General features: G+C 35.0%; 1 protein-coding gene across 1 annotated transcript in view; it reads left to right on the forward strand.

Moving 5' to 3' along the window:
* Positions 1–10,508: 10,508 nt before the first annotated feature.
* The window catches only part of LOC116032157 (tobamovirus multiplication protein 1), an 11,222-nt gene continuing 6,765 nt past the window's right edge, over positions 10,509–14,965 (forward strand). Inside the window, exons 1-5 of the mRNA XM_031274586.1 lie at positions 10,509–10,868; positions 11,570–11,620; positions 12,807–12,840; positions 13,145–13,231; positions 13,333–13,384. Coding sequence (XP_031130446.1) covers positions 10,761–10,868; positions 11,570–11,620; positions 12,807–12,840; positions 13,145–13,231; positions 13,333–13,384 — 332 coding nt within the window. The 5' untranslated portion in view covers positions 10,509–10,760. The remainder of the gene's footprint in view (positions 10,869–11,569; positions 11,621–12,806; positions 12,841–13,144; positions 13,232–13,332; positions 13,385–14,965) is intronic.

Genomic DNA, 14,965 nt, shown 5'->3' on the forward strand with positions numbered 1-14,965 from the left:
CTTTTTGATGTTTGCTGGGGTTACGTTATTATCTCAAACTTTATCACTTGCTCTAAAATCTCAAAATTTTGTTAACACTATACAAATGTTATTTAGCCGAGTTTGAAATAAATCTAATCAATCATAATATGAGACACATCATTTAATTTTAAAGTGGATGATAGATGTTTTTGTCTTATAGCTAATCAGCCATTTGTTTATTTCAAACTTGACTAAATCTAATATTGTTTTGCTATATGGCAAAGGAAACTATTTTTAGAGACTACTATTATAAGAGGCTATGAGCATCCTTATTAGTTGGTTTTTTGGTTTTTTCGCAGTTATTGAAGAGTTTTTGTAATGTGATTAGAAAAAAGAAAATGGGAGAAGAGGAAAAAAAAATTAAACAAGTCTGATTTTTAAAAAATAAATAAAGAGGGAAAAAATTAAACAAATCTGATTTTTAAAATATAAATAAATAAAAAAGTACATTGTCAGGTGCAACCGGCAAATGGAGGCAAATGGTTAGATGTGGTACAAAGTTACTGTAGCAATAACTTGATATTGCAGGAGTAATTTCTTTTTTCTCTTTCCTTGCACCTCTCTCCTTCAACTAGGATTTCACTGTAGAAATAACACCATATTATGGATTGATAGTGATGCTCTAATAACCTAAAGTTCTGGCTTAAACGTCACTATTTCATTACATACTCACTTTTTTTTTTTTTTTTACATATGTTCAACCCTCTTAATAGTTCTCTTTGTCACAAATATTAGTTCGGTGTATCATAGAAAAAAACATTAAATACCATTGATATACTTATATATTAAAAGCTTTGCAGGAAAACTAAACTAAAAGTGTGTTTGGTTCGCACATAAAAATCAGAATCGAAATAGGTATCAATAATTAAAACTCATAGTAATGTTCTAAACACCTGTCAATCAAACAATAACAATACATTTAATACTCATTCATGATAGCTAAACATGTCAACCAAACACGCCCTAAAATTGTTATTCATTCTTTTTTTTTTTTTGAATACTACTAACTCTATTAGTATGCAGTATCTGTTCATAACTATTTTCTCAACCTATTGAAGCACAAGAGTCAGTATTGACTCCACTGATACCCCACCACCTCCCGTATAAAGAGAATGGTTTGATACCACTGGACCACAAGGTCCTTGGTTGTTATTCATTCCTTAATCTCATGTAAATCGCAACCCAATCTTCATATCTCCTGATAAGTTAAGTCAAAATTTCAGAGTAGATAAACATTAACAATTTTTATGCAAAAGTGGTCATTTCCGCCTAACTGCACGCAATTAGCTTCCTCCAATCCCCCAATTCAACCTCATCATAACATATTCCACATTAGTAAATAGCCATTCCTTTCAAAACACAATTACACAAAAGTAAATGAAAATAAGGAGAGATCACAGTCCAGCAACTACGCCCGCGATAGTAATTATATTTTATGCTATAAAATATTTTTTAAATTAAAATATAACTTCCCTTTTTAAATAGGAAATCATTAAAAAATTTACATAATTTCAGAAAGAAGAGCATCGAATTGTAAACGGCAGTTACATTTTCAAACTTACTTAAAACCGCATAAATTTCGGCCGGCCGGCCGGATGAAGTGATGAACGCTATTTCAATTCCGATCCTCATTCATATATGGCATCCGCAGAAGAGGTAGAAGAAAGCAAGCGTTGAGATCAAAACGACGGCCTCGAAAACGGAAACTATCTTGAAAAGTACGCTGTCCACGAACCAGACATGGAGGTTGAACAGCCTCTTCCACCGCAACCATGGAGATATGCGGCGCTTCAATCTCCAGCGCCGCAGCCTCGAATTGTTAGTAGCACCGCCGCTTTTACCACTCATTGCGCCGCCGGCGTCGTCGGAAACTCCACCGGAAGCCTTCTTGTTCGGCCTATTGAAGGCGAACAAGTAGCCTGGCGCTTTCAACATTGCGGTTGCTTGCAAGCGAATCGCGGAAGGAAGAGATAAGTCTGGGAAGTATGAACTGTTGTATAAGAGTTAGTAATACGGAGTCATTGATAAAGGCGGTTAGGGGGTGAGAGGGGATATTTGGGGTTTGATAAGGGTAGTTTAGGAAGATTAGGCTTTTTTAGTAACTTCAATACATTCTACTATTCCGCGTGAAAAAGGTGCCGTGAGACTCGTGAAGTCGTGAGTAGACCGTGGGGGCAAAATTGAAAATAAAAAATACAGTAGCATTAGAATAGGAAATATTTCTTTTATAGCTTCGTTGCTAACAAATTTTTTTTTTTTTAAAGTTGCAAATTACTACGTAACTTTGTTTTCGTGCAAATTACTCTATTTTTTTTTAAGAGTAAAGGAGAAGAGTAACAAATTACTCTATTTTATTTTCTACAATTGTACACATTTAAAATTTTCATTTCTTACTAATTTCTCTATTTTTTTTCCACAAAAAATAAAATCTCTTGCTCTATAAATTTCACACTCGACTTGAACAAATTATGGATCGGAGATATTTCTCTATTTCTTTAGTTGTGTACTATTTAAGAACAAAATAAATTGGTGATTTCATTTCATATCTTTTCAATAAACTATATTGACTTTAGGAAATTTAAATGGGATTTCAAAAATAATTAATTTTGGGTATATTTATTTGCAATGGATTTGCACATCAAGAAATGTGCTAGAAATGTAATTCGGTCAAATGCAAGGTTATTTGTACCTCCAAGATATTCTTTCATTTTTAAAAGCAAGTTCTATTTTATATCATCATATTTACTATATGTTCACGATAGTGACTTGTAGACTATGATACCCACGTGCATCTCCCAATTCAATTACTTGGTTGGTTGATTTTTCCTAATCCATAGCTTATGTTATGCATGTAGAATACAATGCTACGTATCTTGAGTCATATTTTACTTTATTTAATTTCGTGTTCATCTTTGGTGAATATGTGTTTGTCTTGTTTAATTGTTATTGAAATTTACTTATCTTAGATAGCTTAGCTTTTTGTTGATTTTCTTCAGTTAGTGACAGCAAATTTCTTGCTAAAATATTATTTACTTTTTGTAATGATTAAGAATCGCATTTAACGATCTTCTTTTATGATACAATGGTGGAAAAAATGCAAGTTACATCAACAAAGTTCATTAAAATACAAACAAATCAAATCATCATATAGTCATCTATCTACATACTATAGTAATGCCCCGATCCGTGAATACACTATAGCTCAATTATGAATTATATTAGATTTGAAGTTTTTATTGACTACAATCCTATATTGTATCTTCTATTTTGTTAAATAATTATAATTGTTAAAATAAAATAAATGATATAAGGGTTCGTGTCTACAATAATAGAGATTATATGTAATAGTAAATATAGTGTGGATGTAATGTATTTTTATTGCTGGTCAAGTATAATCAAAATTTGTAGTCAAATACAATGTAACTAAAAATTAGTGTCAATTTGGCCGGGTGTTATCGCTCCAGTTAGCTATAGTAATAAGATAAATCAAGTTGTGAGTAAGTGATATGAGGTGTGGATGACGATGGCAAATTATGCTGTGGACCCAGGTCCACCTTGCAAGGTGGACCTGAGTCCAAAACTACGTCGTTTTTGTATTTTTTTTTAAAAAAAAAATTAGTAAACATATTGTTGAATATAGAGTTGTCCAAAAATGTGTGAATGTAGAGGTTTCAAAGTGTGAATGTAGAGTATAGAAATCGTGAATGTAGATTTATGATTGTATGAATGTAGAGTTGCCCAGAAATGTGTGAATGTGGATGTTTCAAATTGTGAATATGGAGTATAGAAATCGTGAATGTAGAGTTATGTATGAGTGAATCTGTAATAGAGTTAAGAAGTTCTAGCAACTTGTAGCCCTGTAATGTGTGAATGTGGAGTTCTCAAGTTGTGAAGGTAGAGTATAAGACCTGTGAATATAGAGTTTTGAATGTGTGAATGTGGAGTTTACAAATTGTGAATGTAGAGTATAGTGTATGTGAATGTAGACCCAGGTCCACCTTGCAAGGTGGACCTGGGTCCACGGCATAACAACCCGATGACGATGATCTAAATGTCTAAACTATGAAGCTTGAGAGTCTACTCCATACTATATTTAGATAACTTATGCACGGATTATAACTTATAAGTGGATTGACATGACACTCCCTAGCTGGTTGATGTGGTTAGCTGGTTATGCAACATATTAATACTTTGAGACACTATAATATCCTATTAGTGTTACAAGTGTAAGCCGACTATAATGGCTCTTAGGTATAGTTGAGTTAGAACTTGAGAAATTGGACTTCTTGTTCAAATTATTAGACAAGTAAGACTACCTATTAATAAAAGTTTATTAAAAAAATATAATTATTGTTTAATAGCATCACATGTTATGGGTCAAAGTACCTATCAGGTCCCATGTATTATAGTTTTTGTTCAATTTAGTTCCTATACCTAAAATCTGTTCAATTTAATTCCATTTATTTAAGTCTATCCACGCGGCAGTGACATTATCATGTCAGATTTTGTGAGGTGGCATATAATAATTTGATTATTTTTTTTAGTACATGACAAGATAATTGAGCATCAGCACTGACCCAAATCATCAGCAGTTCAGCACTGACCCGAAGACAAGACAACGGACGTTCAAACTAGCCGTTCAACACTTCACTCCAACGGCTCCTCAACACCTTAGCATTAACGCTCCATTACTACGCTGAGGAAGATAAAAAGACGCTCACAACACTTGTAGAGGGACGACACTTCTTACTAGACAAAAAACACACACACTGAGCATTGTACTGTACCCAAACACTGTACTCAACGCTATAGAAACAATAATACAAAAATATACCGGTAACATTATTACCGCCATTGGTGCTTTCATTGAGAGTCGAGATCAGATCTCAGGCAAACTTCACACATCACAAACACCCAGCTCATCTCATCTCTATCAAATGACGCAATCTGGATCCAGCAGCTCTCACGGTTCTCGTCAAGTGAACAATGGTCACGCCTCGGGTGATCTTCATGAGCAGCTCCACAATAACCATTTGGGAGATCGCCTCGAGGGTGATCTTCGCAGCCAAATCAACAACAACCACGATGGGGGCCGCGCTCCCCTCCCAGTGAATGCTGCTCACATCCAAACCACGGACTTCCAAGCGGCGGTGCAGGTCATTCAACAGGCGGCGACAACGATGACCCAACTAGTAGCAGGAATGCAAGGCCAGGCCCCACCACCGCCACCGCCTCCTCCAGAGGTGGAGGTGCAATCTCCAAGACGAGAGAGAACCCAACGATAGGACGACAATCCTCAACCGATGGGTCTTGAGCAACGCCTGGCGGCTTCTAGATCTGTCCAAGAAGGGATGGGCGAATCGGGTGGACCGGCTCCACGTCACTCCACTAGACGCAGAACCCTACAGGCAGACTTGATTGAAAAACTCCAAAGGAAGATAGGTGATTTGGAGAAGAAAGTAGAAGCAAGAGAACACTCACCAGAACCGGAGGTAAGAATGACCGCTCCATTCTCTCCGGACATAATGGAAGTTCTTCTTCCAAAAGATTTTCGACTGCCCACCATCAAGGCCTACACTGGAACTTCTGACCCGCATGCCCATATGACAAGATACAAGGCAGCCATGGTGATGACCGGGGCAAGCGACGCCATCATGTGCAGAGCGTTCTTGTCTACTTTGGACGGAGCGGCGCAGGATTGGTTCAATACAATCCAGATGATTCGATCCAGACTTTTGCAAAACTGTCTAAGAATTTCCTAACCTATTTCTCCAGAAATATACAACATAAAAAGCCATTCTCGCATATCTGTGGAGTAAAACATGATAGGGGAAAGCCTGCGAAAGTTTGTAAGCAAATGGAAAAAAGAGGTCAATAATGTATATGATTTTGACTCAAAGGCAGCAATCCTCATATTCATCCAAGCGTTGAGGTCAGGCGATTTCCATAAACAGCTGAACGCCCACCACCACGCTCCTATGAGGACCTAATGAGGACAGCCAACCGATACGCTGAGGCAGAAGAGGCCGACAGAAAAAAGAAAGATGAGGAGGAAGGTAGGAAAGGTGGTCAACCTGATAAAGTTGGTCTGTCCAACCAGGCACCACGCCCAAACCAGTTATCCGCAACGAATGGGAAAGTTCAAGAAATGCCTCGTCTTGCCCTACCGCGGCACTTATCATCGCTTACTCACCCGGTTAGCATGATTCTAAGTCACGCTGAGGAAATGAGAATGGTGCATTTTCCCTTGGAGTGTATGGCAGTTTCTACGTGTGAGGACCAAACCAAGTACTGTCGGTTCCACCGACAGGTTGGACATGATACTGACGAGTTCCATACTTTAAAAGGACAAATAGAGGAACTGGTGCAGAGCGGATACTTCACTCAATTCGTTAAGTATCCAGGGCAGTACCAGCATCAACAAGGCCTACCCGACAATGTGTGGCGAAAGGAAGAAGATCCTGAGCCTTCATCTTCCAACACCAAGAAGAGAAGGTGCGACCAGGGCGAGGAAGGAAAAGGCAGTGAGCTAGAGGAGAAGCCCGCGCAACGCAAAAAATATGTCATTCGCTGATGGTCCGTCCTGATTATATTTAAAAAAAAAAAAAACAACAACAACAACTCTATTCCCTTAAGGCTAGCACGAGATCCGATCTCGCTAGCTACCTGACGGGAGAGCTGAGCTTTGACCGAGCCTACGGCTGGTCGAAAGTGAGGAAAAAAATTTTTTTAAAAAAATTTCCCTTTGGTCTGGCACGAGATCCGATCTCGCTAGCTGCCTGACGGGAGAGCTAACCTTTGATCGAGCGCACAAAGGGCAAAAAATTAAAAAAAAAAACAAAAACAAAAACACAACAAAACAAAAAAAAACAAAAAACAAAAAACCAAAAAAAAAACAAAACAAAAACAAAACCAAAACCAAATAAATAAATAAATAAAATTATATTAATTGGCCGACTGGCCAAACACTGGCCGAGGCTGACCTTGGCTAAAAATTTGCCGAGGCCTGACCTCGGCCACAATGCTAGTACTCTTCGAAAAATAATAATAATAATAATAATAATAATAATAATAATAATAATAATAATAATAATAATAATAATTTTTAGACACTTAATTACTCCCAAACTACCTCAACCGCTCTCGTTGGCTAGGGAGTGGGGGGACTGGTGACAGGATAATTGGGCATCAACACTGACCCAAATCATCAGCAGTTCAGCACTGACCCGAAGACAAGACAACGGACGTTCAAACTAGCCGTTCAACACTTCACTCCAACGGCTCCTCAGCATTAATACTCAATGGCTCCTCAGCATTAATGTTCAACGGCTCCTCAGCACCTTAGCATTAACGCTCCATTACTACACTAAGGAAGATAAAAACACGCTCACAACACTTGTAGAGGGACGACACTTCTTACTAGACAAAAAAAACACACACTGAGCATTGTACTGTACTCAACGCTATAGAAACAATAATACAAAAATATACCGGTAACATTATTACCGTCAGTACAATAATTTGATCATTATTATTATTTAATGGTAAAAATTAGAAGTTGGCTTCAAACCCTTAACTCTTAGATAATAATAGAGATGGTTCTCTACCATCAAGCTACTCATTAATCATGGTATATAAGTGTAAGAAATATGTAATATTCTTATTATACTAAAATACTAAAATATAAAATAGTAAAAGGCATTCAAAAGCGCTTAGTAATATAAAGTAGGAAAAGGCAAAAAAAAATAAAAAATCAATTGTTAATGTAAGCAAAAAGTAAAAATAATAATTGTCTTAGATATTTTTTTACAATACTAATTGATAGTTTATTTGAAAAAAAAATGATAAGTTTATTTAGCACATAAAATTAATTTTCTTTTTGATAAAACAAGCCAAGTCAATCTAACAAATACGTACGTGGTTGCAACATTTAATACTGGACCATTAATTTCACTTGGTAAACTACATGTGAGTGGCAACTAACCACCTCTGAATGCCTTCTCCTATTTTAAGATTAATGAGTAGCTTGGTGGCAGCGAATTATTTTTATTATCCAAGAGATTAAGGGTTCGAACTTTGGGTGGAGAAAATCAAAAGCTCGACTTTTGTCAACACTCTTTTAGTAAGGTTTGTCACGCATGGTCTTCATAGTGCAGTTGATCACATATATAAATAGATACGCACCTTGCAGGATTATTACATAATACTATAATAGTGAAGATTTAACCAATGCACACATTCGAATAGTAGCTACGGATTTTTCTAGACATCCAAACATATTTATAAACTTCTTATTATGTTGTATATTTATTTTTCTCACAATAATTAACAATTATCAATCTATTTTTATTCAATTAATTTTAGGAAACATGTGCGTTTACTAACAGGAAAATTCCCTGAAATTTCTGAAAATTTTGAGAATTTGAGAATAAGAAAACAAGAAACATGTTTACTAAAGCTATTTCTCATTTTGAAAACAAAGAACTCTTCTCTATTTTATGGAGAATTAGAAACAAAACAAAAAAAAAAACTTGTTTTCTAATCAGAAAACACGCGCATGAACAGTAAAAATGAACATAGAGCATAGCATCGATTCCTATCACAAGCAATTTTCTTTCCTCTTCTTCTTCTTTCGACCTCACGCCCCCTCCTCTTCCCTTGCCTCACCCCCCGTCCCTTGCCTCACTGCCCTCAAGCGAAAGCTTCCAGCCCAAACCATCGCCACCTTGTCGAAAAACATGGAGCCCGCGCGACACAATCATTGACGGCGGCAACGAGTGGTATGAGAACACAGAGCACCGCATCTCCGAGGTCTCCGCCAAGGGCTTGCTGTATCTCGACATGGGTGTTTTCGGCGGCGAGGATGGAGCGGGAAACTGGAGGCGACGACTCCCAGGTGGAGGACGAACAGAAAACCGAACAGAAACTGGTATTAGTAAACAAGTTTTGCAAACTGAAAATTTGAAAATAGAGAAACGGAAATAGAGAATTGAAAACAGAACAGAAAATCGAAAATTAGAAAACTGTAGTAATCAGACTAAAATTTTTTCCTTGAATCTTTCTATTTGGAGTACATCTTATGTTACACATGATTTGAACTTTATTTGCCTTTTGATTTGACATTTGATTAACATGTGAACCATGATCAAAGATGAGATGTATTTAAGGTGATAGATGCTTTTTATAATTAATAAAGAGAATTTTAGTCTAATAAAAACAGTTATGTACCATGTTAGTATGTTGAAAACAGAAATCGACACAACATTTACAATATGATGAGATTTTATATAAGGCAAAAACTTGTGTGAGACCGTCTTACCATGAGACGGTCGGGCTGGGTCGAGTCAAGATGCAAATGTAACACTTATATGCACAAATGTCATACTTATATGCTCAAATATAATACTAATGAGGAATAAAATTTTTGTTACTTAAATGTAATACTTTTAAGGAAAAATACAATACTTTTACATTTTGATTTAAAAGTATTACATTTTTCCACAAAAGTATTATATTTGCCCTTATAAGTAAGGGGCACTTGTCAACATTTCTTATTATGAAAAGTGTATTACTTTTTCTCTAATAAGTAACAAAAATTGTATTTTTGATTAGTGTTATATTTGAGCATATAAGTATGACATTTGCATGGTGTCTTGATCCGACCCGACCCGTCTCACAAATAAGGATCCGTGAGACGGTCTCACACAAGTGTGACCCTTTATATAATTAAAAATTGATCATAAGTAGCTAATAAATACAAATTAACGGAACATTAATCACACGACATATTGATTAAAAAATTTAACAAACAATGTGGAAAAAAGACAAATGTTAGGTGCTTATTACTATAAATAAAAAGAGGTTATGTCATTTTTATATATTTTTAATGATTAAAATGGTAACTTTTTGAGGATTTCAAATCGACATTTCACCCGCTTTTATTTCATTTCAAAATAAAAGAAAATTTTAAAACAATTAAGAATTTAAAATAATTAATGTAAAATGACACAATGTCAAAAAAAAAAAAGAAGAAGAGAGTAATACTAATTTTGCTAATAAAATATTAGGATGGACAGAATTGTTTTCGACTTTTCTTGCATTGAACAAAAAAAAATGATATCACCGGCAACAGTGTGCGAACAATATTTCAAAGTGAGAGATTTCTTGTAAATAGTAAACAAATGTCTAACTTCTGTGTTTAGCTGAATTATTATGATTTACGTCAAGACGTGAGGGCCTTTGAGTTGGGGATTAAACCTTTTTGGAAAGAAAGAAAATGGAAAACATTCATGGGGTTACCATTTTTGCAGAGACGCTATTATTTTTGTAAAAATTTTTAATGCTTAAAATGACAAGCTTTTTAATAAATTTAAACGGTCTTTTAATCCTATTATATTTCACTTAAAAAACAAAAAAAAAAGAGAAAAATATAAAATAGAAAACTTTAGAGAGAGATAAAAATGGGGGTGAGAAAATCCACGGGCAGATCTGCAGCAATTGAAAGAAAAAGACAGTCCACACAGAGACAGGGCGATATTAAGAATATCGTTTTCGATACCCCTTTGCATCTTAGCAATTCTTAGGAGAACTTCGTTCGTACCATCATATCTCCATCTCTGTATCTCAGCTCATGCTATATATATAAACACATAAAATATATATAGATATATAGAGAGAGAGACAGAGTGACAGAGCGGGAGAGAAGAGATTGAATGGTGTGTGGATAAGGGAAGAAGAAGATGTTGGAATTGAGAAAGGAAGGGGGTTGCTATCCCGAGGCTTTACTGGGAGTGAATGTGGGTCTTGCTTTTGTGGATGCTGCAATTGCTGTTTTTGCGCTCGCTCAGGTACTGCGCCCGGGCTTCACCCTCAATTTATTTATTTTCATGTGTATTTTTTTTTTCGTTTGACGGAATTTGATCGTTTGAAGTTGTATACGGGGTTGGTTTACTGATTCAAGGTTTCAATTGGTTTATGAAATTTGATGTTGTGGTTTCTGAGATTTTTTGCACCTGATATCCAGTGGGTTGATTAATTGATTAATTTGTCTTTCTGTTTTGGTAAAAGTGGATGTTTTCCTCTTAATCATATCTGCCCTTTTGTCATTTTTTTGGTTTTAGAGCTGGGATTTGATGATTACTGGTTTATTATTGATGCAAAATGCACTTCAAACCTTAGATTGATATTTCTTCCTGATGGGAATTTTCTGGGGCACTGTATATTGGATGTTTTATTGTGCCTGGTAGGCTTGCAAATGAAGGATGCTCTACTAGTTACCAAAAAAAGTAGAGATTCTGACCAGATTAGGGATACTGCAGAGTTGTTAGTTTTTAATGTCTTAAAATACTATGATGGCGCATGCCATTTGCGGTATATACTTATCAGATTGGTGTGTATGTTTTACTGAATCATGTTGATTTATTGAGTACCCCGTTTGTAAATTCTTAAGTTCCATTTGTATATAAATTTTTATTTTTATTTTTATTTTATAACTTAAAAGCTGTTTCGTAGCATTTTTTCTCACTTAGTGTGCATTTACTTGTTTCAGTTACTGAGAATTCATTCTAGAAATGCACACGTTGGATGGACTCGTCAAAAAGTAAGTAAAATAATTTTCAATTGTCCACTTGTTTCTTTATACTATCTGAATGGAACGTGAGAATAGACACACCTTCATGGTTGGGGTTGGGCATTTTCATTTTTACCATTTTACTATTTAGTGTGATGAATATTTATGTAATACTTAAGTTTGGGAAACCACTTGCCTGCAGGGGCCTCGAGTCTTGTAATATTGCAATTGTATCCATTCTCGCTTGCAGACTTATTGTGATGGAAATATGAATCACCCAAGAAATTATTCACAAAGAATTACTTATCCTCTTGTAAATAGTATCGGGTAACAGATGCATGTGGTGCAGAAAATGTGTTACCCAATTTGTTCTCATTTTCAATAATATAAATTCCATATTCTTTTTGAATAGTCCATCATGACTAATCTCTTCATCAATAGTATAGTCAATCCTCTTGCTCTTTTTGCACCTTGATCTGCCGGCCTCCACTCGGTTTCTGCTGCAAGTTTCAACCTTGTAGCACCATAAGCATTCAGAGTTTATGGACTTTTTCTTCATACATGCGTATTTTGTGCAAGTGATTTTTCTTCTCAATAACATTTTATTTCTTTAAAGATATACTGTTGCTTAGCCTAATATGGGCATTTTAGTATTTTACCATATTCAATTTTACGTAGGTGTGTTCATTGAATAGTTTAATGATATTTTATATATAACTGAATTGATTTGGGCTGTTTTGTATACAATAAAAATCGTAACTAGTATAGTTAAGAAAACTGCATTAGTTTGATTTTCACTGGTAAGACAATTTGAATTGTTAGGAATGAATCACATTAATTTGATAAAATTGGATATTGATAGAAAATTTATTTTTAAGTTTTCGACTATCTTACTAATTATTAACATTTTATTTCTCACAAGAAAAAGGAAATATGGTATGTAATGATGTATTTTCATTTTACAATAATTAATAAAAATCCAATAATGCTTATGATTCTTAAATTTATAAACTGGATACGTGTGACGTCACAAAAACTAAAACCATTGGTTATTCAACATTTAAAATTTTTGGTTTTTCAGGCTGTTATAAACAGTTTGAATGTTTAGGTGAACACTCTTTTAACTTTTATGTATGCAAATTGGCCTGTATTATGCTTCACAATTATTATATTTCATTAGGTTGCCAAATCCTCAATGTTGAATTGTTGATTGCAGGTATTTCATCTAATGATTGGGCTGTCAAATTTGGGTAAGAATCTATCATTTACTGAGTAACAAAACACCCCTCCCCCCCGCGCACACTCTCTCTCTCTCTCGTGAGGAGAAAAACATAAAAACACAACATCCAGAATTACTTTAATTTATACTCATGGTAATTTCAAAAGCATATAGGGTTATGAGGAATTAAGTATATTGTGTTGCTGGAATTCTAAAATCCACGAAACTTGTTGAAATATTTACTTTTTGTGAGGAAAACCTATAATACACATGCACACTCAAAGATAGTATAAGTTATGACACAAGATTGATTATATAGTTCTTGATATTGGCAGGTTATTTTTTTTACTTTGTGTTATCCCCCGTTGCTGCATGTCATGATTGGGTTTGTTGGTCACAATCCTGTGGTTTTATTGTCATGGGTATGTGCAATCTCATCAGTTCATTTTTAATTTATTGATCTTAGATTTTCATTGTGACAACAAAAAAAGTTAACTTGAACACTCTAATATACCATGTGCAGCTTTCCCCAAAATTCTCTTTCTTTCCGCATTCCTTCTCCTTCTTTCATTCTGGTATGTATTTTCTTATCTTCTTATTGACTTTGTTTAGTAGGACTTTCTTCTAAATCTATTATTATGCACATGCGTTATGGATACATGTCAAACTACAAACTAAAATTGGGACATTATGGTATTTGACTATTTGTAATTTGCTGACTTTGAGCATCATTTATTGGTCAAAGTAGACAACCAATTGCAACTTGTGTAAACCATGAATATATATAGATAGGTAACCCAACAGTTTTTGATAAGCAAACACATTTTAGCAAATTGACTAAGGGTGTGTTTGGAAACCCGGAAACTGATTTCTGGAAATCATTTTCCGGGTTTCTGGTGTTTGGGAAGGAGGAGGAAAATGGAGTCAATGGAAATTAGCTTGTTGGTCAATGGAAAAGAAGCCCCATTTTATGGAAAATGACTTCCCCTTTTTTTGGGGGGAAGTCATTTTCCGGAACTTGCTTTGGTTTACAACTTTGCTTCTTCCTGCTCTCCCGCCTCCGAAGTTTGAAAACCAGATTCTTTATCTTTCGCCTCCGAGCACAAAATCTGTCGGACTGGTCGGAGACCAGTCGGCCGTGGCGACTGGTTTCCGAACCAGTCGCCGGCCGACTGGTTTAGACTGGTTTGGAAACCAGTCAGCCGGCGGTCTGCCGGCGACTGGTTTGGAACCTAGTCTGCCGGCGATTGGTTTCCGAAATCAGTCGGCCGGCGACTGGTTTCAGGTGAAACCAGCATACTGGTTTCCAAACCAGTCGTGGTTCAGGTATTATTATTATTTTTTGTGTGTGTTTTTTAGATATTATTTCTGTTCATTTTCTTGCTTATTTTCTGGAAAATGTACCAAACACACAAATGCAGTTTTCTGCTCTGCAGCCAAACACAAGAAAGGAAAATGTTTTCTGGAAAATGACTCATTTTCCAGAAATCATTTTCCTCCTTTCCAAACACACCCTAAAATTGTTTTGTGTTGAAGTAAACATGCTTGTTATATACTTAAAAGATTAAACAGTTGAGTCCCAGCATATTATAACTGAACTAAGGGGCTTTGGTGGAGATTAGATTTGCATTTTGGAAAGATGGTATAAAGAAAAAGAAAAGAATCAACATCAGAATCATTGTTTTATTTTCTTTGCCTCTCTGGGTTTTTACTTTTTAATTTTTCATAAAATATCTGCTGCATAAGTATTTGTGTTAGTTTATTGTATCCTTAAAGTCTCAATTGCCCATTTTGTCTAATATATGTATCCACAGTTATTTCTGTTATTATTATCTCTTTTATTTATTTATTTGTTGAATTTCATATGCCCAAATTCTGAATAGGCAATAGACCATTAAACTTCTGTTAATTAAGTCAAGATACTAAGTACTAACCAGCTTAAAAAGGGATTGAAATCATGCACAGGAGTTATGTCATTATAATTATTACTTGTGAATCAGTGAATTTTGTTCTATAATAATGAAACTAAAATTTTCCACTAGCTGTGGTTTTACTTTTAAATGACAGCCTTTGTTAATTGCAGTATAATATATATATATATATATATATATATATATATATATATATATTTTTTTTTTTTTTTTTTTTCAAAAAAA

Source organism: Ipomoea triloba, chromosome 10, assembly GCF_003576645.1.
Source record: "Ipomoea triloba cultivar NCNSP0323 chromosome 10, ASM357664v1".
Classification (NCBI taxonomy): domain Eukaryota; kingdom Viridiplantae; phylum Streptophyta; class Magnoliopsida; order Solanales; family Convolvulaceae; genus Ipomoea; species Ipomoea triloba.